The 25,871-nt window shown below is 35.8% G+C and overlaps 3 protein-coding genes and 1 long non-coding RNA gene across 13 annotated transcripts; 1 reads left to right on the top strand and 3 right to left on the bottom strand.

Annotated features, from left to right (window-relative positions):
• Positions 1-586: 586 nt before the first annotated feature.
• Positions 587-2,147, bottom strand: LOC137735086 (uncharacterized). Its single transcript, XM_068474459.2, has 2 exons — positions 1,911-2,147; positions 587-910 (listed from the first exon to the last, which is right to left on the bottom strand). The coding sequence occupies exons 1-2, from the start codon at positions 2,022-2,024 to the stop codon at positions 788-790; spliced, it is 237 nt and encodes a 78-aa protein (XP_068330560.1). The 5' UTR covers positions 2,025-2,147; the 3' UTR covers positions 587-787.
• Positions 2,148-9,488: 7,341 nt separating this feature from the next.
• LOC148695826 (uncharacterized) lies at positions 9,489-11,589 on the top strand. Of its 2 annotated transcripts, none has more exons than XM_088696402.1 (3): positions 9,489-9,803; positions 10,588-10,642; positions 11,163-11,589. In XM_088696402.1, the coding sequence occupies exons 1-3, from the start codon at positions 9,588-9,590 to the stop codon at positions 11,195-11,197; spliced, it is 306 nt and encodes a 101-aa protein (XP_088552528.1). In that variant the 5' UTR covers positions 9,489-9,587; the 3' UTR covers positions 11,198-11,589. The 2 variants fall into 2 exon arrangements, with proteins under 2 accessions (XP_088552528.1, XP_088552529.1); XM_088696403.1 differs by having other exon boundaries at positions 9,492-9,803; positions 11,131-11,589.
• Positions 11,590-13,045: 1,456 nt separating this feature from the next.
• LOC148695827 (receptor-like protein EIX2) lies at positions 13,046-16,726 on the bottom strand. Its single transcript, XM_088696401.1, has 2 exons — positions 13,454-16,726; positions 13,046-13,320 (listed from the first exon to the last, which is right to left on the bottom strand). Exon 1 carries the CDS (start codon positions 16,253-16,255, stop codon positions 13,550-13,552), a length of 2,706 nt encoding a protein of 901 aa, XP_088552527.1. The 5' UTR covers positions 16,256-16,726; the 3' UTR covers positions 13,046-13,320; positions 13,454-13,549.
• Positions 16,727-17,777: 1,051 nt separating this feature from the next.
• On the bottom strand, positions 17,778-24,203 carry LOC148695828 (uncharacterized). 9 transcript variants are annotated; one of them, XR_015963969.1, is made up of 10 exons: positions 24,033-24,197; positions 23,802-23,846; positions 23,107-23,189; positions 22,689-22,740; positions 22,496-22,580; positions 22,302-22,352; positions 20,972-21,060; positions 20,398-20,443; positions 18,056-18,412; positions 17,778-17,849 (listed from the first exon to the last, which is right to left on the bottom strand). It is a non-coding gene; the product is annotated as an uncharacterized LOC148695828 (long non-coding RNA). The 9 variants fall into 9 exon arrangements; XR_015963970.1 differs by having other exon boundaries at positions 17,778-17,894; XR_015963974.1 differs by lacking the exon at positions 17,778-17,849 and having other exon boundaries at positions 17,916-18,242; positions 18,347-18,600; positions 24,033-24,201.
• Positions 24,204-25,871: the final 1,668 nt, after the last annotated feature.

Raw genomic sequence — 25,871 nt, forward strand, 5'->3', positions numbered from 1 at the left:
ACTTGACATATTCACATGAATTTTATATAAAAATTTACCAAACATTTATACACCTTTTTTTTTTTTTTTTGGTTAAAAACTCTTTCACAAAAAATGTTCATCAAACATTCTACAACTTTATTTTACATATATTTATTATTACAGCACAACATAATTGTTCTTTTGAAAAACGCAGCAATACCAAACTAACTCTTTAACAAGCTAAAATCTGTAACTGAAAACCGGCACGTAATGGGAGGGTGCCCAAGAACTCTTCCATCACTCCAAGATATCATATTGTTCCGGGGTGCGACAAATTGAGTCCTAACATTCCACTCGCCTTCGTACCCAACGCCCTCGCTGCACCACTTTATTGGCACTTTCCCTAAGGTAGCCCTTTGCTCCTTCCTGCGGAGTTTGAGGCCAAGTGCACAGTGAAACCTGGCTCTGATACCAATTCTTAGGAGTGTGGGTAAAATTTGCACCTAAAACCAGCTCGTAAGGAAAGGGTGCTAAGAGCTCTTAACCACTCCACAATAATCTATTTCTCCGATGTTGGACAATTGAGTCCTACAACCCGGGATCGCATGACTTATAACATGTAATATAGTGAACATCATAATCATATCCGCACTGAGTTGAGTTCTATATCAGCAGCAAGGAGAATATCATACATAAAACCAAGCATGGAACTATCTTTCTGCAAAAGGTACACAAGGTCCAAATATCACCCCACAGAAACTTAACAGAACTGTAACATCATTCTCAGACCGACGATCTTTCTATACATAATCAACTGCCTATTAAACTAAGGACGGTCCTTTGCATCAGCAGCGCCCAGCTTCTCGATTTTGCTTTCCTGAGGTGGACTCTTTGATCTGAAAATGAAGTCTTTCACAGAACCTTCTGCAGACTGTATAGCTTTCTTAATCTGCCATCACAAATTGGTGCAATTAGACCTCAAATATACAGCCAATGACAATCACTAATTACTAATGACGGAATAACAAGGTTTTTAAGCAATTCATAAGTCTAGCAGGCATGGTATTTTAGAGTTGGGTAACAGTTCCATGCGCAAATGCCTTCATTGATGTGCAAGACATAGTAAAGTTCGTATGCCTATAAAAAACAGTTTTGGCAACCCCGAAAGCTTACACATTACTGACGGTCTTTATCAGATATTCTGGCTGTTACTTTTAACTTTAACCTCTTTTTGATCTCCCTGCAACCCCCAATCTTTCTGTGCTTAAACCTTTCACGTTATATCCTCTCACTTTGGATAAGAAGAGGTGACTTTTTCATGACACCACCAGTTTCTATCTCCACAAAATCGACCGCTTATCCGTTTTAGCATCCTATAGTTCTTCTAATCGCCAAACAAGTCGTTCCTAACTGATTAAAACGCTCCTCTCTACATTCAGGGAAGAAAAAAGGAAGTGCTCGATAATCTACACGGCATAGCAGACCAATACCATTCCTAGGTCGCATTTTCTGAAGCTTTTTACGATACCATTTTCATCATAAACGATCGAATCTCAATGACAGAAAAATCACTCTTAGTATCTTGAGCAATCAAATACTAAAAAATTTGCAATGAAAGAGTGGTAACTATACAAGCAGAAAACTACCCAAAATCTCACTCACATTATCATTTTGCTAAAAGGATATGAACAAAATCGACGCAGAGCCAAAAAACAAAAAAACAAAAAACCCAATTAGTCCAATTCCATAACCCACAATTCATTCTACAACAAGCAACTGTAAATCGAACCCGAAATCGAAAGACCCCCACATTTGTGAACTAAAATTACACATCTGAGAAGTTAAATCACAACCCAAAGACTAATTATTCCTTTTCTCCCTACCCTTTTCGCAACAATATCAAAGTTTGATTACAGAATATGAAATTGCGGGAAGAAAAAGGAACTTACAGGGTCGAGAGCGTTGGGCTCGGAGCCGTAATCAGCAGTCAAGAGGAAATAGGCAGCAGTGACAGTGGCCACCATGGTCGTCCTCCTCACCAGCCTTTCGGTTTTTGAGTTCATATCCTTTTGCTTTCGCTTTCTCTCGGATTCTCTGGAAAGATTGGTTTAAAGATGGAGGCTTTTGAGAGTTGGTTTTAGAGAAAGTGAGGATTTTTCATTTTTTTCGGAAGGGAAGAAAGTACAAGGAATTGGAAGCAAAATGGGGGTTTTTATTTATTTATTTATTTATTTTTAATTTTTTCTTAATTTCCTTTATATATTTCAAATATAGAACAATATTTGGCTCCTCAAAGGATAAGTAGGAATTCATACTCAAAAGTATTCGTTGTCGATTCCTATAAGTTCGTGTATATGATCGAAACTGTTCATATTATAAATCACTCCATAAAGATCATCTCTATAAAAAAAATCAATTAAAATTAAGGTCGTTTAGTCATTGAATTGTATAAAAACAGATGAACGGAATTGATAAGAGCATTATGAACCGTCCATGGATTTGCTATAATAGATGAACTAAACGACCTTAGTTTTAATTCATTTTTACAAAGATGATATTTACAAAGTGATTCATAATATGAACGATTCTGATCATAAGTACAAAACTATGTGATTCGAATACGAAGAGTTTTGAGTAAGAGTTCCTACTCTTATGAACAATGTTTGGCTACTTAAAAATGAGTAGGAACTCCTACTCAAAACTCTTAGTGTTTAATCATAGAGCTTTGTGCTTATCATCAGAATTGTTCATACTATGAATCATAATGTAAAGATCATCTCTGCAAAAAATAAATTAAAATTAAGGTCGTTTAGTCAATCTATTGTAGCAAATACATAGACTGTTCGTAAAACCAATTTTGTTCATTTGATTTTAAACAGTTTGATGACTAAACGATCTTAGTTTAAATTGATTTGTTGTAAAGGCGATCTTTATAGGGCGATTTGACACACCATGACTCGAAATATCCACTAGGACTTCGAATCGAGTTGTGCTGGGCGACACCTGGAAGGTAACGAAGCCATAAAGTATGGTGATGTGGAAAATGTGATTAAATTTAAACCTAAAAGTGCCTAAAGACAAAAGTACGCTATGAGCGGGAATGAGCCCATTTCACACGCAACGTCAGAGCATAAATAAAGTACAGTAGTATGGGTAAGGATCATACCCTCAAAGGTAGCCACCTATATTGAGATTCGCCACAAATCCTCATCGATACGAACTTCCAGCAGCTAAAACCTGGAGGGGCGCAAAATAAGGGTGAGTGAGCTTGAAAATAAAGTTTTTAATAAAAACTTTTTGAAAACGTTATAACCCCTCGCCGTAAAACCCGTATACTTTCTCAAAAAATAATAATACATATGTATATAGAAATCATGCTCGAGAGTAGTGAAAACCAAGTATATGCCATGTCAAGTATCTTAGCAATAAAATAAGTAAGCCAGGTAAAATAAATCAATGTAAAATGATATGCCAGCCGAAGTCACCTAACATGACCTGTACGGCTGAACCTATAGCTCATTAACCAATTCCTGCATATGAGTCGAAACCACCTAATGTGGTCTATACGACAGGCTGGGTGTAAATAAATACGCTCAAGTGCTACGATCACGTGAAGATTGTGCGAAGTATCGCAAGTCACCTACGAGTCGGAATCACCTAATGTGGTCTGTACGACAAGGTGGCACCTGCCTTGGATCCAAGGTGAGCGTACAATACGGAAGGTGAACGATCACGTGAAGGCTTGCCCTGGCCTCGGGGGGAGCACTAACACCAGGGTGCAGGATAATGAGCACTAAATGCATCTAAACATAACCATACACACTGCAATCACTAACATCAATATGCACTTACCTAAAGCTTACCTAGGCGTCCGCAGCGTCATGCAATAATATGCATATCTATACTAATGCATACACTAAAATGTAATGCATTTGACATGGCATTTAAAAATGTAAATCCATTTAAAACCATTTCTGGGAAAATGGAAAACATATATATAGAAAACCAAAAGCCTACTCACCTGGAGTCCGCGCTACAACTCTCTAGCACAAACATCAAGGCGTCACGAACGATCGGTGCCTAGAACAATTATCAAATCATGTTTTAGAATTCTTATCAATAGAACATGCAACTTACATATCCTATTCGGGAAGATCCGTAAGTCAGATTCCCGATCCGTAAGTTTCTAATATCCCCAAATATTAAGTATTATAACATATCAAAGTTTGGTGACGATCCAACAGTCGGATTGTCAATTGCTATAATAATCAAGCAGCGGACCTTAATGGAACTACGTTCAAATGATGGAAATTCATCAATTAAACTTCACCAATGGAATCAGGGTATTCAAATTTAGCCTAGGAAGGTTAGGGGACGTCTCGGCCCACGCGCCGCCCTGACTCGCAGGAAAATTCAACTATTTCTAAAAATTCTCAAACTTCACATAAATGAAGATCTCAGTGAATAGAGAAACTTTCATACCTGTGTCTAAGGCCAATAAACACCTAAAATCCACCTCGATCTGTCAGAAACCCTTGAAATGGGTGTTCTTGATTCAACTCAAAACAAGCTCTGACGCCTCCAAGGATGATTGGGCTTTGTTTCTGGGATTCAAGGAGAGTCTAATGGTGGTAAAGATCGAAGGACTTTGCTTCAAAAATTGGCGAATTGCCACCAAGAACACAACGGTGCCTCCGGTGCCATTCTCACGAAACCAAGACCAAATCTTATCTAATTTGTGTGGAAAATCGAAGAGGAAAGGTTGGTGAGAAGTTCCCAGATGATAACTCAGCGTAAATCGTTGGAAATTAGCCGGAAAACCATTGAAACCCTTCGGGTTTCACAATTTCCGCAGGTCGGGTCGTGCAGAACTGGTAAGGGATCCATGATCCCGTGCTTCTCACCCTTCTCCTTTCCCCTCCTTTCTTCTTTCTCCATTGGTCACTCACCATCTCTCTCTTATCTCGGTTGGCTTCACATCCCCCTCCTTTCTTTCCTTTATAGCCTATCTCCATCGCCCATGTTTTCTTCTTTAAATTTGGGGCACACACGTGGCTCCACCATATTTTACTCCAAAAATCTGGAGTATTCCAGAAAATAATAAATTTACAATTTTACCATCGACTTCATTCATTAATAACTCCTTCGTCATAACTCCAAATTGTGTTCCATTTGCGCCCACGTGTCCGTATCGACGAATACCACAAGAATATGGCAAGAAAACGAGTCTTACATGACACGACATGGCAGTCAACAAAAGTCAACACTTTGTCTCGAAGGGCATTTTCGTAAATTCACTTATTAAAATTATTAAGATTGTAACTTTTGGGGACGAGTCGTTACACGATTTATAATATGAACGGTTCTGATTATTAAACATGAAGTTCTATAAATTGACAATGAACAATTTTGAGAAATTTTGAATAGGTGTTCCTACTCATGTTTGAGTAGCCAAATATTGTTCTATATGTATAGCAAAAGTCTGATATTTATGAAATAAAGCATAAAATCTTGTCGGAAATTTCAATCAAAGAAGAAGGACTTTCTTTCACTAAAATATTACATAGTTTTACTACAAAAATCAATAATTGTATCAAGTGCCTCCTCAAACCATATTAGATTTTGTGCTAAAAAATATTAGTCAAGGATTTAAAGAAAATCCCCCTTTCTGGGTTGCTTCAGTTGATCCTTAATGTATTTTCATTCCAAGTTATTAGTTCTCAAATTTTTAAAAATGTGTTTAATAAGGACAAAATGACGAGAGCACAATCACGATTAAAGGTTGTTAAGTGTGTTTAAAAGTGATATACTTGGACCACTTAATATTATGGTCTAGTGATATTCTTTTTCACTTGTAAATGAGAGGTCTTAGGTTCGATTCTCACTAATGGCGAATTTGAATCACATTGTTATGGCTAACTTAGTGTGAGACTTTACCCGCTCTCCCATCCCAGATACTAGTTGGCTTGGATTTTGAGGAAACTCCACATTTCATCAACCTATCAATTGCTCATATTAGCAACCAAATTGTATAAATTGGTGTTGAGCTCTTCTAAAGTAAATTGATTGCAAAATCATGAATTGTTATTGAGCTCTTTTTTTTCTTCTTCTTAAGATTATGACTTAAAGGAGACAGAAATATAGGGAACTGGAAAAAGGAGGAAATGAAATGGAAGGGCGTAATCCATCTACTTGACTGAAATATCATTCTACGAGTTGTCATAAATGGTCAAAACATTTTGGACCCATATTTGTTGGGGCTTGAATGCCGGTGAAAGATTTATTGTTAAATTTGTGACTCGGATCCAAAATAATGTAGATAATGATAACTTGAAATTTGATTTTTGAAGAAAATGTGGAAACTGAAGATATAAAAAATAAAAAAAAATTTGTGATTGACGCTAGATTAGGAATTAGGATCATGTAGTGCTCCTTGGCGCTTAAAGATTATTGTTGAAGACATCAAAAGTTTGACGACCTCTTTTGATTTCATCTCCACAGCCCACATTTTTAGAGAAGCAAACTTTCTAGCAGATGCAATTATTCATTTTAATATTCTTCATGTTTGGGATAGGCAGTTACCATTTGTGGCCTTCAAGACCTATTTTATGAGAACTAGTTGTGATCGTGGTCACTTTATTTAATATAAGTATTTTTTTCATCGAAAAAAATATTTATAATTACCATTTAGACTAACTCCAATGGTTAGGTTAAACTTATAATTTTAGATTTTAAACACCCCCAATCTTTTCCCAAAACAATTGGGCAAAAATTTGTGTTTGTGATAAAACCTAAAATTTGGGCAAAATTAGCTCAAACATGACAAAATAAGCCAAGTTAGTGGCGGGCTCTCATGAAGCTAACAGCTTTGTATGCCACCTTATACTATTCCATTCCAACGACTATTTTGTAATCCGTTGCTTGTAAAGATTGGGTTGTTGGTTGATCCAACAACACAAATTCAAACTTTTTTTATTCAATATAATTTATAAATACATTAGATCCAACCGCTGAGGTCGAATATAATTAAATTTGTCGATAAAATAAAATATGCGATCTAAGATTAAATCCAACATCTAAAAAAATTAAAAAAATTATTTAAATCAAAATTCATCCAAAATTGAAGCATATTTAATGATTTTTCATTACTTATCAGAATGAAAATATTTTTATGTTAAAATTTTCATAAAAATAAATTAGAATAATACACATAAATTTTATTTATAAAAAAAGTTACCAAAATTTAGTCTAAATTCATTCTTCAATAATTTGGGCTCAAATATTAAGCCAAAATCATTAGAGAAAAAAAATATATTTTTGAGTTAAAACCTAAATTTTTTAAGCTAAAGATTTAAGTTTTAACTTCAACCATTGGAGTTGGTCTTAGTAAAATATGAGAAAATACCATTTGATTTGCTGTTTATCACAATTGTTTCTGAAAATAAAAAAAAGGGGGGTTTTGATATAGGCACCTTGTTTTTTAATTTTTTAGATTAAACATACACTCATTTTGAAAATTTGATCAAACATTTTCTTAAAATTTTGGTTATTAATTTCAGTTTTTCACATAAGTTCAATTTTGTTTAGAATTTTAGTTTTTCACGACTTCTCCTGGACATTTCGTTTTTTTTTCTTTTCCTATTATCCCTATTTTTATGTATTTATTATCCATCTCTATGCATTTTTTTATTGTTTGTTATAATTTTTACTTTTTTTTTTGTGAATATAGTAGAATATTTATAAAAAAAAATTGTCAGATTTTATTATTTAGAAGACCCAACACATAATAAAGATTTGTTTGATTATATATGTGACATCCCACATCGTCCAGGGGAGTGATCCTTAAATGTATATTCTCATCCCTACCTAGCATGAGGTCTTTTGGGAGCTCACTGACTTCGGATTCCATAGGAACTCCGAAGTTAAACAAGAAGGGGGCTAGAGCAATCCCATGATGGGTGACTCATTGGGAAGTTGCTCGTGAGTTCCCAAAAAAAAAAACCATGAGGGAATGGTAAGGCCTAAAGGGGACAATATCGTGCTACGGTGGTGGAGCGGGTTCGGGATGTGGTGGGCCCTGGGCTGGGATGTGACAATTTGGTATCAGAGCCTAACTTTGGCCGTAGTGTGTCGACGAGGATGTTGGCCCCCTAAGGGGGTGGATTGTGACATTCCACATCGCCCATGGGAGTGATCCTTAAATGTATATTCTCATCCTTACCTAGTACGAGGCTTTTTGGGAGCTCACTGGCTTCAGGTTCCGTAGGAACTCCGAAGTTAAGCGAGTAGGGGGCTAGAGCAATCCCATGATGGGTGACCCACTGGGAAGTTGCTCATGAGTTCCCAAAAACAAAACCATGAGGGAATGGTAAGACCTAAAGCGGACAATATCGTGCTACGGTGGTAGAGCGGGGCCGGGATGTGGTGGGCCCCGGGCCGTGATGTGACAATATAGCTATGTCTAGTTACCTATAATATGAACACATTTAGTTTTATAGTGGATTTAATTTTTTGTATTTCTCGGTACATTTGGAATGTAAATATACCAAAAAGGGTTATCTGATAAAGACATTTGGTTTTGTGGTACATTTGAGATTTTTTGTTCATTTGGTCTTTTGGTACATTTGGAATCTAAACGTACCAAAAAAGTTACCTGACAATGGGCACATTTGGTTTTATGGTACATTTGAAATTTTGGTACATTTGGTTTCTCTATATATTTGAAATCTAAATGTACCAAAAGAGTTACATAACAATAGGTACATTTGGTTTTATGGTACATTTGAAATTTTGGTACATTTGGTTTCTCTATATATTTGAAATCTAAATGTACCAAAAGAGTTACATAACAATAGGTACATTTGGTTTTATGGTACATTTGAAATTTTGGTACATTTGGTTTCTCGGTACATTTGAAATCTAAACGTACCAAAAGTCGATACTTTTGTTCTCAAATGTACCATAAGTTTTAAGTATATTTTTTATATATCTATACGTGAAAAAAATATGTATTGAAGACCTTTTATTGAGACATTTTTAATAGAAAGAGAATTTCTTTTTTAAATACTGATAATAAGGAAATGAGGAATTAGTTAATTAATTTTTTATTTTATTTTATTAAAAAAATATCATTTAATGTGTAGAAGGGGATTCGAAATTAAATTCCTATATTATAGGTAATTAGTTGCTAAGCTACCTTATGCCTATATATAAATGCATTTAAATTAATGACATGGAAATTAAATAAATAAAAAATTATTGAGGTGATAATTGATCAAAGCACCTTAATCAAATCTTTAAAAGGAATGAATGTTTAATCTAACAATTATAGAAAAGATATAAGACATTCTAATTTTCCCTAAAAAAAAAAAACACTTACATGACACGAGTGTAGCGGATGTGCTAATTAATATAACGCAACGTAGATACAAATTTACATATATCTTTACGTTACAAGTACAAAAATCACAATGCTAATGTAATGTAACGGTTGTATGTAGTCCTGCTTTAAGCGCATAAGCTTACATTGACAGCCAAACACATCCAAACACAGCACAAGCGTCTGTCGCTCTTGTATGCAACTTAAAACCCAATAGTACTCTGAACTCCGCGGACAAACAGCACTAATGGAAGAAGATCCAAAGCCAGCCGAGTCCACAGCCACCGAAATCCTCCCAATCCCTCCGAGCTCCGCCGTAGTCCTCCCTCCACAGCCTCCTCCGTCTTCTCTTCCTCCCAAGTCCAAGAAGAGACCTCTTGAAAACGATGCCCATTTCTCCAACTCATCCACCCTCTACAAGATTCGCGCCGTCCTCAAAGAGGTCCGCCCTCATTTTCTCGAGGTACAGTTGAAAACCCATTTCCCAAAATTTTCATTTTGATGTGAATTTCTTGTAAATTTTGAAGATTTTCGTGATCTGGGTTTTCCTTTTATTGTTTTTTTATTTTTTATTTTTTTATTTATTTATTTATTTTTTTAAATTTAATATCAGAGGGTTTTCTTTGTATTGAATTGTGGATTTTGGGTTTGTTTGGATTCATAATTGGCATGTCTTTAACATTTCTAAAGATTTCACTTTTCTTAAAATATTAAATAAATGTATAATCTTTGTAACTCTGCTGCCTTGTACTTACATTGTAGGTGCCCTTAGTAGCTATGCATTTAAAAATTGTGTAAATAACGTTTCTGATGGAAATGGCTGTTGGTCATGAATCTAATGATTGAGTTGTTTAATATTTTCGGTGCAGAATTGTAATATTTGAACTATTAGTAATCATTTTTGGGATAAGGTGAAGAATGAAGGCAAATGATTTATGCTTTCAAGTGAATTGAGGTGTTTCTAATTTGTATCAAGTGAAGCTGTCAAAATTAGTGTTTATGTGCTACATATCGGATAGTGTTTGATTATCTGAGGCTGCAGACCAAGTGTAATGTGTTGAATGCATGCTATATCGTTAATCTGTATGTCAATGTAATCACTTGGTTTGCAGATTTCATCTATCAAGGTTGTCAATGTAATCACTCTCAATCAATTTCTCTAAATCCTGCTGTTTTGAACTGCTTCGTTTGTTTGCTACATTATATGAAGTATGCATGGAGTAACTTAATTTTTTGTCATCTTGAAGGTTCTCAGGACCCCTGACTTTCGAACGTGCAAGTCATCTGAAGAAATTCAAGAATGTAAGCTCATTTAGATTTTGTTTTCATCTTTTCACAGACAAATAGTTATCCCTTGAGTTGTATGCTAAAGCTGAGCTGATTTGTTAATCTTAAAATAAGCAGTTTATTAATGTGGTGGTTATGATGACATCTGACTTTCATTCATGTGCTTGGTTTATTAATCTTTGTGTAAATGATTATATCGAGTTTCACCCTTGAAACTGAGTCTCTGATAGTCTTATTGGTGGCAGCCTAATCCTAGAATACTGTTAGTGGCGTTCAGTTGACCTTTTCCTTTCTTTACGAGGAGATATCTGTCTCACTCATCTTCTTATATTGACGCATGGTTTTGTTCTGAGTTTCTTGAGCACCATATCTGCCTATGCTCCAGTTTTTGGATTCCTTTGGACACTTTAGAGTTCAAGGCTTTGTATGATGGGGCCAATTGCTTGAGATGTTGCTTAGTGATCATGAGATGTGCTAATTATCGCTTATGTTGCAAATTTCAGATGTTTAACTTCTAATGGAACTATGCAAACAGATGACGGCAGAAACAGTTTCGGCAACAAGAAGTAAGAATGTGCCAGGTGAAAAGCCCCAAGATACAAGGGCTTTTGCAAAGCCATCAGAAAATAAGTTTCCAACAGGTGTATCCAGCGAAAAGCAGCGGGCTGAAGATGGTCAGACTCAAGGGACATATATTGTTGGTGGGTCTGCTTTCGGCTGGAATTTCATTACCTTTGTAGGCGAAGAACCAGTCTACTACGGAATAACAAAGGAGTCATTTCGAGCTAATGGCAGCAAAGAAACAGTTCAGACTATGGAATAACAAAGGAGTCATTTCGATTTATAACATTGCGATCAGTGGACATATTGTAACATTGTGATCGGTTTAGCATGTGATATTTTCAATGAATTGCTTTGGAAGAAATTGGAAAAAAGACAGATGGTGCATGCCTTTCATTGCATTCCCCTTCTCAATGAAATTTATGTCAGTTATTTTATTCCAGAAAGACGGGCTGTCTGAGAAGTATCTTCGCTGGATATACGATACTATTATCTTGACATCAGACAAGTCTGCAAGGACATCAACTTAAAACAGTTGCGGGGTGTCAAGCATGCATGCAGGCTCAGGTGCAAACCTAGACCAAGGTGAGCCATCTGCTGCCATGTTTCTTTCCATTGCAGCTCCAGTTGCAGAAGAGTCTATTAGCAATCAACAATGAGCCCCAAAATTTGGATATTCCTCTCTCTAAACATATGCTTTTGCACAAGGGTGATTCTGTGGACCCCCGACTATGAAGACAAATTCTTAGTTGTTCATAAACCGTTCTAGGGTGCCCTAAGACAATTCTCGAGTGTCCATTGAATCACCCTGTTCGTAAGAAAAGCAACTAGACACAGTCAGTCTCATACAAAATCTGACAAATGTCCCTAGTTCAAGCCATTTGTTGCCCCAACATACCTGGGTGTAGCCAAGTTGGCTAAAGCAGTATGCTCCCCTTGAACATGCCCCCAAAGTTCGAATCCCCCTCCCCATCGTTTAGATTAGATTAGAATATTGCACGAATTAGAAACGCTAGATGTAGCCCCAAACTCAAGCCCCACGATTTTGCACCAACCACTTGTTCAAATAATATTTATCTTTTTGACCATAACATTCCACCCACTGAAGCATGCATTGACTGTCTTGCTTTCAAAGGGACTAACTTTCATACCAGGTTCATTGCATTACTTTTGAAAATTGTGGTTTTGATATACAATGAAAACTAATGAAAATGACTTGAAAACTTTGAGTTTTAACGATACGGACAAAATAAAAGGTAAAGTGAATAGTACAAGATTGACTTTTTAGTGTAAAAATGTGATTTTTCCGTCAAAGTGAACAGTACGAAGAGTTTTTCGTTAAAGTTCCTTATTTTTATTAGCTTAGATGGGCTCTCCACTAGGATTTCAATACCTTGGTGCATCACAAAGTCAATTTATGAAATATGATGTCTAGTGGAATTATTGTATGTTTGGTTAATAGGCTATGATAACGAGTGTATATAACTAATGGTTATATTTTGAGAGGCCAGAGAAGCATAAATACAGTTGTTTTGTTGTACGTACATGATTATTAGTTTGGTTGTGGTTCTTCTTTTGATTTATTTGCCCTAAGTTATTGTGTTTCTTGGTCTTAATTTGACGCTAACGAACATGGTTTCAAACTCACAAAATAACTGATGAACGACTGAAGATGCAGGATTTTATATAATAAATGCAAGCAACCAAAAAAAAAAAAGGATCGGATATTACAACGCAGCTATACATATAGAAAAACTAGATGGTCACTGGCCGAATCTAATCTTGTCAAGATTTGGTTTTTAACGAAGATATTGAAAGACCGGTGCTGGGATGTTCTTAGGGTTAATGTATCAAATCTTGATTGAACTATATGTCTGCTTTTCTTTTTGTTGATTAATAAGTTTCTGCAAGTTTCTCAAGAAAATTCAATAATAAAATGATAACAATAAGTAAAAGGGGATTAAAGGGACCTAATTAACCCCTCAAAGATAATCTGAATAACATCATTGCAAAAACGAACACGCCCCTAAATCAAGCACAACACTTTCACCAAATTATAACTTCTAATTGCACTCTTCTATCTCCTTCTCCGGCTGAAGGGGAGCATGGCTTGCGAACGGTAGATGCACGAGCTGAAAATATTGAGAAAAACCACAGCATATATTAGTTACAAATTCAAAGACAATTAGACAGACCAAATTCATATTAATCATGATAGCAACGATGCCATATCATCACACTATAGTTATGTGGAAGAGTACTTACAATTTACCCATAAACAATTCTTCGTCGCCTAATCAACGCCACCCTCACATAAAGCCAATCGTATACACAGTTCAAGAACTTGAAGTATGTGTATCTCTATGACCTGATGAACATTAAACTCCCACAAACTCCCCAAAATCCAACAACAAACCCAAGCGCCAAACTCACAAAAAATCCCGGTGTTATAAACCCATCATTGTCTTCAACTTGATCCCTGAACACGGGTGGCTCCTCTGTACTTGTTTCCTTGGGAGAGCACAACTGTTGAAGTGGAATTCCACAAAGTAGAGGATTCCCAGCAAAAGCAGAGGGTTCATAGTTTTGGAGCCGAGTCCCCATTGGAATTCTTCCAAACAAGTTGTTGTTTGACAGGTCCAACTTACCAAGGCCAGATATTTGAAAGAGACTTGTTGGAATTGTACCATGTATTTGGTTGTTTGACAAATCAAGCGAATCTAATGACTGCAGCTTCCCGATCTTTGGAGTTATTTGACCTGTTAAATTGTTTCTCGATAGGTTTAAAGAAACCAACCCAACAAGATCAGCGATTTCATTAGGAATCTCCCCAGTTAACTGATTGCTCGATAGATGAATACTCTTTACAAGCCCCAGAGTACTTTTGTATTCGGACATTACGCCTTTCCATATCAAGGATGCTTCATCTTCATAAATACCGCCCCAGGAATGCAAACCGTCACCGCCATACTTATGATGGATGGTTAGATTTGAATTTCCTATTTCAGTCAATTTAGTCAAATTGTTGAAGCATTTGGGTATACTTCCAGAGATATTGTTTATCGAGAGATCTAGAATTTGAATTTGTTTTAGATTACATAACTGTAGGGGAATGTTTCCATAAAAGTGATTAGAACGGAGGATGAGGATAGCTAACATTGGAAGTCCAACCCCTAACCATTCAGGTAACATTCCTGATAAATTATTGTGTCCAACATCAAAGACTACGAGCCTTGTACAATTCTTCAAAGATGAAGGCAATTCTCCCACAAATCTATTCTTATTCAGCTTCAATGTTTGAATTGAAAATAAAGAGCCTATTGTGGTAGGAATTTTCCCAAAAAGAGCATTGTTACTCAAATCAAGAATGACTAGATTTGCAAAATTTGTCCAACAATTAGGAAGTTGTACGTGTAAATTGTTGCTTGAGAGATCAAGATAGGCTAAATTACTAACCTTGTCTGGGCACAAGAAAGAAATTAACCCTGAAAGCTTATTGTTGGAGAGATCGAGCGATGACGCTTTGGAAAGGAATGAAGGGATTGGACCTTCCAATTGATTCTTACTCAAATTCACTCGATTAAAGCAAGATGAGGGAAACTCAAATCTTGAATTGGGTATTATTCCTCTAATTTGGTTGTTGGAGAGATCTATAGATACATACTCTCTTTTTTCTGGATAATGAGACATCATTTCCCATAGCCAACTTGGAAGGATATCAGAAATTCCTGTATTAGAAATATCAAGAAACCGATAATTTTTCTGAGTTTGAAGCCATATAGGAAAATGTGGACCCATCTTGCAAGAGCCCAAATGTATGACTTCCAATTGGAAGGGAGGAACCCAACTAGAATTGAAGCTTAAAGCTAGTGAGTTGGAGGACAAACCCAAATATGTTAATCTGGAGAGATTGGAGAAATGGCTTTCTGAAACCACCCCTTGCAGAGCATTCATTTCAAGGTTCAAAGTCTCTAATGAGTTCTGATCAGGGCATGCAGACATTAATATTTGAAGCAACCAGGAAAGCTGTCCACTCAGAGTGTTGTTAGAAAGGTCCAATTCTTGCAGATTACATAACTTGGAAAAAGATTGCGGAATCCCTCCTTCAATTTGGTTGCCAGAGAGATCAAGAATGGCAAGAGAGCTCAAGTTTCCTAAAAGATGGGGAATTGAACCAACTAATTGGTTTGCAAAGAGGTCAAGATGAACAAGAGAGCTCAAGTTTCCTAAAACATGGGGAATTGAACCAACTAATTGGTTTGCAGAGAGGTCAAGATGAACAAGAGAGCTCATGTTTCCTAAAACATGGGGAATTGAACCAACTAATTGGTTGAAAGAGAGGTCAAGATGAACAAGGCTGGCATTGTAGTTTGACAACCATACAAATATTGAAGAAGTAAGTTGGTTGGAACTGAGGTCAACATGAGCAAGAGATTTTGAAGAATTTATGTTAAAAAGAGTACTGGAGTGAATTAGAGGAGCAGGAAGACCACATTCAGACAATGACAAGTTTGTAAGTTTAGGGAGCATATTAATTGCTTCCAGCCAGTCATAAGAATTACTGAGATTACTCCAACTGAGACCCAAATGGGTTAACGATGAAAGGCGAGGGAGCCATGAATTAAGATTTTCAACACTAGCAAAGTAATTGAGGCTGAGATCGAGATATTGCAAGTGGGTAAGGTTTCCAACCTGACTTGATAATCGACCACCAAGAGAAAATCCTCCACGTAAATCAAGTTTGACAACGTGGCCGGTATATTTGTCGCAGTAGACTCGTTCCCATATGCAACACTCTTGTTTTTGGGCTTCGCTTCCCCAGGAAGAGAGGATACTGTCATAATCCACGACGTCTCGTTTCAAAGCAAGGAGTGCTTCCTTTTCTCTCTGTATGCACCTGATCACCTTGGGCACCTTAGCAATATCCCAGTGGCCAACTACTCCAGAAGAAATATTATTGAAATCAAGGGATAGGGAACGGTTGCAACATTGTAACAAAATTAGCACAGCAAATATTGAAGTATGAAATAGTTTGAAGCACCTAATTCCCTCGCCCTCGCCCCGCATCTCAACAACAATGAAGAAGAAAAAGTATTTAGGCTATGTTATTGGAAATTTGGAAGAAGATTGCAACACTACAAGTGTACATATGTACACATATAAAGTTGCCTCTTACAAACAACTCGAGTGGCCACTTGTTCACTTGACTTTGACGTATTACTGCACCTTCTAGCTTCTCCAATGCCAAGGTATGAAAAAGAAAGTTAGGTAATGAAAAAGTAATGAAAAAGAAAGTTAGGTAATGAAAAGGAAAGTCGGGTGAAATGGGTTTCAATCAGTCAATATCATTACAACTCTACAAGTGGAAGAAATACATGGAATCCAACTGGAAAGGAGGAATGCAATCAGAACACTCCAAAAGTCCAGACGTGTGAAAGAAACAGGTAAAAGCGACACATGTATTATTCTTACGCGTGACTTGACTTCCCACCACACAAGTGGCCCGGGATTTCAACACACAACAATCGAGTTAAAGAGCATCCAAGTCTACAAAAAACTAAGCTTCAAGCACACCTATTTAATTTTGTCATTGATCTCTATTTTATTTATTCAATCAGACAAATAAAAATAAAAAGAAGTATGTGAGAAGATAAAAGGATGTTGCTATTCACCCAACCAAATTTACATCTTCCACATCTCTTGTTAATTTATGTCTTATGTTCTTATTTAATTTATTCGATCCAATTACTAAAAATTAAGAGAAGCGTGTGAGTGATAAAAATGAACGTGTGAATTGAATCACCCGAGATAATAAAGCAATGGGAAAGGAGGATCAATTGTAGGCAAGGCAAACACAGAGTTCACACCAAAGGTACCAGTCAGTAGTGGCTTTTTCTCGATCAATTATCAACATCACTGGGTTGTCTTGACTCAAATGGTCAAGCATGGAACATGTGTGAGTGGACCAGCTACTTTTCTGCAAGTGGTTAGTAATATGACCATGACTCATCTCTCCAAAACATTGATAATATCTGCAAAGACTGCAGCAACAATCAACACAAATCCGCATTGAGTGTTTGACCCGTTTATGTTTTAGAAGCCTGTTTTGTACTCGTAATTCACGTTATTTGGATCAGGCTAAAAAACACGAAAACCATCTTTCAACCCTGGAGAGAACAAATTCACATGTATTTTCCAAAAGGGTGTCAAAATCTCCTCAAATTTATGTAAAGCAATTAGAAAGGAGGAATCCAATTAGAACCAAAGCTTAAGGCTAGTGAGTTGGAGGAGAAAAACAGACGTCTTAATCTGGAGAGTCGCCAGAAACGACTTTCTAAAATCCCTCTTCAAATTGGTTAGTTAAATAAAAGAGAGATCTAGATAAGCAAGAGAGCTCATGTTTCCAATGACATTGGGAATTAAGCCAGTTAATTAGTTGTCAGAGAGGACAACGCGAACAAGAGATTTAGAAGAATTTATGGTAATCAGAGAAGGAAGACTGCATTCAGCCAATGCCAAGTTCCTAAGATCTGGAGTTTATTATTTGCTTCCAGCCATTCATAACCATTAATGAGATTGCTCCAACTCAAGTCCAAATATGTTAAATAAGAAATACGAGGAAGCCATGAATTGTGATTTTCAGCATTCGTAATGTCATTACCTGTAAGATCATAATATACAACAGTGTTAAGTTTTCCAACTTGACCTGGAAGTTGACCACCAAAAGAAGCATAAGAGAGATTAAGATATCTTAAACTTAAGAGAAGCAATCACATATGGAATTTTGCTCCCAATGAAACTAATATCCCAAAGGTCCAAATACTTCAAATGCTACAACTCAATCAGTTTTAGGACTCATCGTCTTACCTCACAAATAATTGTTAGATCCTTATAAGAGTTTCCCCATTTATCTTTTCACACAAATGGTTTTTCTTTTTCCCCTGCTCACCACTCGAACAATCACTTACATGGCCAGGAGGAATATGCTTTATGATGAGAAGATCAATCAAGAGTCTCCCAAAGCTGTGTATTACACTTTCTGGTGTTACTCTCCCTGCAATACAAGGGATGTGCAGTGTATGACGTCAAGTAATTCATAAATTCAACCGCCGTTTTTTTCCCCATGATGTACAGGAGAAGTAAATGCCAGATTTGTACCATAACTCTTCCCCCATCCCTACTATTTTTCATCAGGCCAAAGGTGTATATTCTAGGCTTGCCAACCTGCAAATTATAATATATAAAATAAACAAATACAATAAGAAAGTACTTAGAAAAAGGATACCAAAAAGATGGAACAAAATTCTGTAAGCATTAAGGTCTTGATAAAGTGCACGCCCTTTACTTGTGCAGTATTCTAGAGCCTGTGCAAGATGTAACACAGCCCTTAATCGAATTACCCATTTCATAGGCTGCACATTCGTTGAAGATTCAAGAAGGTAATAAAGTTATATTCCACATAACACTAGCACAGTACTCATTAGCGGAAACATCCATGCAACTGACAAGATAATTAGCAAAATTCGAGAACATGCTATAACTGAAATAAGACCACGTAGTTGTCAAACGTGAACCTGTGCTATAAACAAAAATGATTATCAGCAAATGTTTCTAACACCCAAAAGGGGGGGGGATGCAGTAAAAACCCTGCAACCATTGTCTCAATGCAGATCCCCACACCAACACCTCTTGAGCAATATTAGGTGACGATGGAATTCAGGGAAAAGAAGTGATAAATTATACCAGACGAAAGTAATTTATATTTTGGAAGTTCGAAAATAAATGTGATGCCCAATATCCTAGTATGTCCTTTCCAAAAGAAAAGCCAAAGTTAAATGATCAGTGAGACAAAGTGAAACTATTAAGCAGAGGCAATTTAGGCCAAAGTTATAAGCCTTGAGCTTTATCCAAGCTAAACAACAGTCAAAATTTAGGCACTCCAAAAAATGACAGAAAAATTAATGAGTAACATAATTTACACCAATAACTACCATTAAATTTTAAGTTTGGAATGACTTTTCTCCATATTCTCCAAATCATTAAAACAATCTTATTTACATCATGTGAAAATCTATTTACAACCCTAAAAAGTGTTTTAACTACAGCATAACAAAAGCGTTTTGCAAGAATCTTAGTAGGAATTAACTAATTGAACTAATAAATGTATCTCTAAGTTTCCAAAAGTGTTCAAATTGAAACTAACAGATCGATGACTTAGGTTTCAAAGTGCACTATAAAATTGATTAATTTAAACAGAACAATCTCAGCAAAGCAAACATTTTTATATCCTCCAGAAATTTATCTGTTCTGTTACCTACCAAAGCTAATTTGTTCCAAAAGATTGAAAGCAAATGGTTTTCAACTTTGAAATCCCACAACATAAGTAGATTAAAGAAAGAGTTTCTCCAAAATCACAATAACAAAATTTGAACAGAAAATCTATTTATAAATCCAAATTACACTTTTAAAAACTTCGGCAGTTGCTGTTGTTTGTTTCATTTTGGTTTTGGTTTCGGTTTTGGTTTTGATCCACATTGAATATTTCATTCATTTAATTGGAGGTTCGCACATAATTAGGTCAATTAATTTCATCTTATGAAGTCACTTTTGGGATTATGAATGTGAAGGTATTTTGATTAAATTTTAATTGCACTCTTGCAGTGGTTGCAAAGAGAAACAAAAGAGCTCTCTATGAAACTCTTGACAAACTGATCATATTTCTAAGACCCTGTCAAGAATCACTTAGTTGAGAACTCCATTGCTCAAATAAGAATATAAATTACGTACTTATCGGTTTCAAACAATTATAGTCATATAAATTCTTCTTCTTGGTCAATGTAGTTTTTTTTTTTTTTTTTTTTTTTTTTTTTTAACTTCAAAAAACTTGAAAATGAAGGGCAATCATATTGCCTGTAAAGCAACTATCTGAATGTTCATATGATTTTCTATCTTTATGCAATAGGATTTCCACGTATTATCATGAGTGTCTTGGGTGAACCACCATTCTAGACCAACCAAAGCATCAATTTATTATATTAACGTTTCATAACCATCAATTCTCATGATATTATCAAATTGACTTAACCTCTATTTGGATAAATATTATCATGATTCAGCAACATCCCTAAACTTTCAAAAACCCAAATAGAAACAAAAGCATTGGTGTAAATTAACTATCTAACTGAAGAAATCAAAACAAAAGTATATACCTCAAAATGTCAAGCAGCCAAATTCTTCCTCCAACGACCCAAAATTCTGAAAATTCCATGAAAAAGGTAAACCCATTAGCAATTCATAGACTTTATAATAGCTAAAAAATGGGACAATGGTAAAGACGTGGTGAGAACCAACCCTCTTTTTGCTTATGTATTTGAAAAGATATTTTATAAGCTGTTTATAGAGTCATTTTGATCATGTTGCATGTAAATTCCTTTCCACAGAGTTTAAAAAATATGGCAGTTTATGGTATCAGTTGAATAACATGGTTGAAAGATTTAAAACGGATACATTCAATTTTTATGTCAAACTATAACATATAGCTAAAGATGTTGGGTCTATATACCCATATCAATCATGTGCTAATTAAAAGTTTATCGATGTAAATAGATGATTTCAATCATGTGATAACATAGTTTGCTTCAACCTAAATGCATGTGCGTGCAGATGTTTGTTAATGCATCTCTAAGTAGATGGTTAATCAATTCAAAAGACTATTCTGTCAATTTGCTACTGAACTTTATGATCACTGTCACTTAAATTATTTTAATTAGCCAATTTACTCACTCTCCGTTAAATTTCTATACACTCCATCCATGTTAGTGTTAAAATTTTGCAGCAGCTCCAATTACTTGTGCAAAATGCCCAAAAATTTTCTGCAAACAAAAGATTCAAGTGTTAGACAATCGGTATGAGATAACCACGATGAAGTGTAAAGAAGAAAGTCAATTGGCAGATCCGTAAAATAGCATGGTCAAAATCAGCAAGATTGTTAAAGTAATTGGCTGAGTTGAGTGTAATTGTGCATGTAAAGTGAATGATTTCATGTGCAACTGTTTTGCAGCGAGGTTTAAGTAATCAGGCTTTAGAAAAATATTATTCCAAAAATTTCAACAAACATAATTAATTTGGTGATTAGCAATAGCCTGCATTGATAGAAACAGAAACTTGAATTCCAATGTCATGATGATTCAGTTCCCATATGCAATTGTGATTCTTATATCATCTATACTGCAAAATTTGATCAAAATAAGATGATGATTAATCCAGCCGGTTTCTTCACTCCTATAACGGAAGATCAAAATACCCACATCAGCACTACATAAGTCCTCTAATTCGTATGGAAAACTTGTATTTAACCAACCTACTCTTTTCAAATGGAATTTTGTGTATAAAAAAAATGAGAATCAAAAACTTTGCAGCAGAAATATAAAAAAAAAAAAAAAAAAAAAATTACCATGTATTAAGACTTTAATTCCAATTGCCAATTCAAGATCCCTAGCTTTTGATCCATCATGGTCATACTCATAAAACCTTGACCATGAAACCAAAATCATTACTTTGACAAATAAATATAACCACCCAAAAATTTCAATATCCATTTTCCCTTCTGATGCTATTTTTATGAAAACTATCATCTCCCTCAACAGTTTTATTCATGAGATAATTTAAAAAATAAAATAACTTTCACCATTAACTGTGAATATCCTCATAGGGTAACGATTCTCAAAATTAATCCCTACCTACCTCCCATCCAGGATTAAACTTAGTTTTCCAAAAACAAATTATACTGATTGATTAGTATTTAGGAGCAATATGGGCATATGCAATAACACACTCATAATTTGTGAGTTCTATGTAAATGATCCATTAATTTTCTATCTTAACAGTCAAAACATAAGAAAAGCTAAAATATATTTACTCAGATTGATCAAATTGCTTAGTCTAATTCCCAAACTATGTAATGTCATGATCATCTTTATACAATTATCATGGAACAAACCACAACCAAATTGGTGGATTTTAATTTAAAAACAAAGGTCAAACATATGGTAAAAATTACACTATGTATGGACATTGCATTAAAAACAAAAAACAAAAAGAATGGATCACTTACCGTCCAGTTGATATTGGACTCTCTCATTACACTAATAAGGCATTCTTCGTACTGCAGAGATAATAAACAAAGCTTAAGTCAACCAAACTTGAGGCAAAATAAGAAATAAATCATAATTATAAAAATAAAAAACAAAAAAAAAGTCGATAAAAATTTGATCAAAGTGAACAGAAGATGATCTAACAATGCCATACCCTATGATCAATGATAATTTGATACAGTGCTGCATGTGGAAATTCCTCAGCCATCTACTGAAGACTGAATCTGTGAAAAAATAAGCTGCAGAAGAATAGTAAACCGAGCATAAGTTGAAAAAGAAAACTTGGTTGCAAATTACCAGATAGTTAAAAGTAAACTCATAACCAGGCAGTCTGCAAATGAACTGACTTTTCTCAATTGATTGAAGGCATAGTCTAGTGTCTGATTGATAGTAGACAATCTGCATTGACATCATAATCAGACTACAAATTCAAATTCAAAACATAAAAGGCAAATTAAACTCAGAATTCAGAATTCACAACGCAAAATGATGCTTTCCAAAACCGATGTGTTATAACCCCACAATATTGACATATAATCTGTATTTGCGTGTAATCACAACATACCAAAAGGAGTAAATACTAAAGAAAATCTCCACAAACATATCCAAGAAAAGCTGTTTTTTTTTTTCTTTCTCAATTTCCTTCTCCAGTTATTTTTATTATTAATTCAATAGAAAACAAATCTTCTCAAAAGAAAAGAAGGTGGACAGTGCAGTGGATAAGATATCAACTCAGCTAAGAAAACTACAATTGAATTCACTTACCGAGTCCATCAACTGATATCGCGAAACTACTTATCCATGAGTTGTAAAGAAATTGACACCCGTAATGATGCCCAGAAGTGTACCTGATGCAGAATAAACCAGGCTTGGAAAATCAGAAACCTGATCAGTTTCTTATTTTTTAAGATGTAAAAGAATTCACATGTTTATAACTATTGTTGTATGAAAAATAAACATGTTCAAAATACAATTAATGGGATTAAAAACTAATGAATGATACTAATATGGCAGACTCAGATACCGAAGCTTGTGATTTTAATGAAAAATTAAGATGGTTCACTATCTGTTTAGGAAGCAGTCCAACTCATAGAGTTTGCTAACAAACAACGACTAACATTTTTCTAAATTATAATGCTTTTGTATTGTATAAAACTACGATTGAAAGGAGCATGACTGAGACCTGAATTGGTTCCTCTGCTTAGCCCAAATGTTTTTCAAAATTTACAGACAAAACCACAAATTCTAGCAAACCAAATAACAAACAGAGACAGAATCAGGAAGCAGCAGAGGCAGGAAACCATACCCAAAACAACTCATAATTTCCAGTGCCTAAAATCCAGCCGAAACAGAAGATAGCAAACTAAACATATAAAGATGCTTCCAAATTCGTTGATTAAAAATAAAGCTAAGATCTCGTTACAGCTTTGCAATCCACCACCTCACCAGCTAAATCTTACCCTCAAGTGCCGAGAAATGGTGTAGTGGCCAAGTTGTCCTTGTCTCTGTATAAACAAACGTATCAACCAAAAAAACCAAATCATAAATCTCAAAAAGGCCAATGAACAAAACCCATAACACGATCTGGGTTAAAAAATTCACACAAACAAAGATTTAACTTTTGATATTTTTATATGTAACAAAATCAAACCCGCAGTTTTGAACCAAAGAAAACTGAAAAGTTGAACAACCTTAAACTGATTCGGTGCTTTCTGAGCAAACCAAGAGCCGAGAACGACAAAAAGCGGGATTTGAGAGCGACAAATTCGCGACCAACGGAAGCAAGGTTTGAAAGGGAAAGAAAGTGAGGTCTAAAAGTGATAGAAAAGCAGAGACTAATATGGGAAGCAAAAGTAAAAGTGGGAAGAATATAGGGGAAACGCAACAGCCTACGATGATCAACACGTGGGCTGGGCAAATGAATGGGAGTCACGCGTGGCCTAGAAGGGCAATTCCGTCATTTAACTGTGCAACAAAGAGAAAAAAGCTTGCTGGAAAACCAAACGGAGGGCACTTTCGCCACTCCACTGTCTGTGAACAGTACACTGGCGTTTGGGATTTAGTATAGAAATAATTTTAGTAGAGAAATACAGCTCTGCATTTCATGAATTTTATAAGCCAAAAGCACCCTATGACCCAAATTTCAAACCACATAAGATCTCAACAGAAAGTTATATTAGTGTAAAACATAAAGATAAAAACAATAGTTCTGCAGAAAATGTGGACCAGTTTCCATCACCAAAGTATCTGAATTAGAGTTTTATAAGACAGAGAGTATGCATACCAAAAATTGCGATCATCGGGCCGGGCCATCCTATTCAAGTGCTTAACAGCAATTCTCTTCTGATTTTCAGGTTTTCCTTTATAAACGACATTTGGAGCCTTCTCTCCTTGCTCAGACACAATGTACTCCACACAAAAACCAGATGTCGCATTTTTAAGTTGCTCAAACGTGAATTCAGGAAATGCAGACAAGCGATCAACCTTGCTGCTCCTCATTATCCGTATTAAAGGTAAACAATCCACAAGCATCAGATATGATCGGTTTCTCCATCAAAACATAAAACGCCAGAACAAAAGAAACATGTATATTAAACCGCCAATGTCAGGAGCTTCGAGTACCGCTGCCTTCATTTGGGAATTCCAGCAACATGGCATGAGTTTGGAGCATTGATCCCCCATCTCAATATCACGGTATCAAATTAGACCACATATCCCTTTTTCAATCTCTACCTCTAAACAAAACCAACATCAAGTAAATTTAGATTGCTCTGACTTCACGTCGACTAAACTTCAAAACCTCCTGAAAATTGAACTAAACAACAATGATTTGCTGAATTTCATTTCTTTATAAACATAATACCGAGAAATAATAAACATAATACCGAGAAATACACTCAACTATAGAAGTATCAAGAAAACATTATGATTAAATCGGGCATTAGTATTTGCTTTCTATCGAATAACAGGTCAAGCCGCGAATGGACACTTTGTCAAGAACGGTCCCTGCGTTTAGTCCTTGACTTGTTCTTGTCATTGGATTACTTCCCGTCCACCGTCTTCTAGGCTACTTCCAGCTCCTTCTGAGGCTGCTCGGGTGCTTTGATGGCTCGCCAAGCTTCATCCCATAGTGCATTCTTCTCTGCTAGAGTGAATGAGTCTGCCAGTGTCAAGTCTTCTCCCATGATCAATTCTCCAAATAATGGGTGGTCTGCTGGGAGCCCTTCTAGAAGGCTGCACTTTCTATCAAGTCGTTGCATCCGACTATCTTAGCCTTCTTCGCTTTGAACCACTTTACGTAGTCGCGAAGCATTTCCTTCGGATTCTTTTTGATGTTGAACAGGTGGTTGACTATCTTAGCCTTCTCCGCTTTGAACCTCTTCACGTAGTCGCGACGCATTTCCTTCGAATTCTCTTTGATTTTGAACAGGTGGTCAGACTTTTTCTTGATCAAGTATGATGAATATTCCTTAGTGGAGACCAAAGAAAGTTCATTGAAACTCTAGACTGACCATGGTGGCAGGGTGTGA

Source organism: Pyrus communis, chromosome 7, assembly GCF_041283825.1.
Source record: "Pyrus communis isolate YQ-2024b chromosome 7, ASM4128382v1, whole genome shotgun sequence".
Lineage (NCBI taxonomy): Eukaryota > Viridiplantae > Streptophyta > Magnoliopsida > Rosales > Rosaceae > Pyrus > Pyrus communis.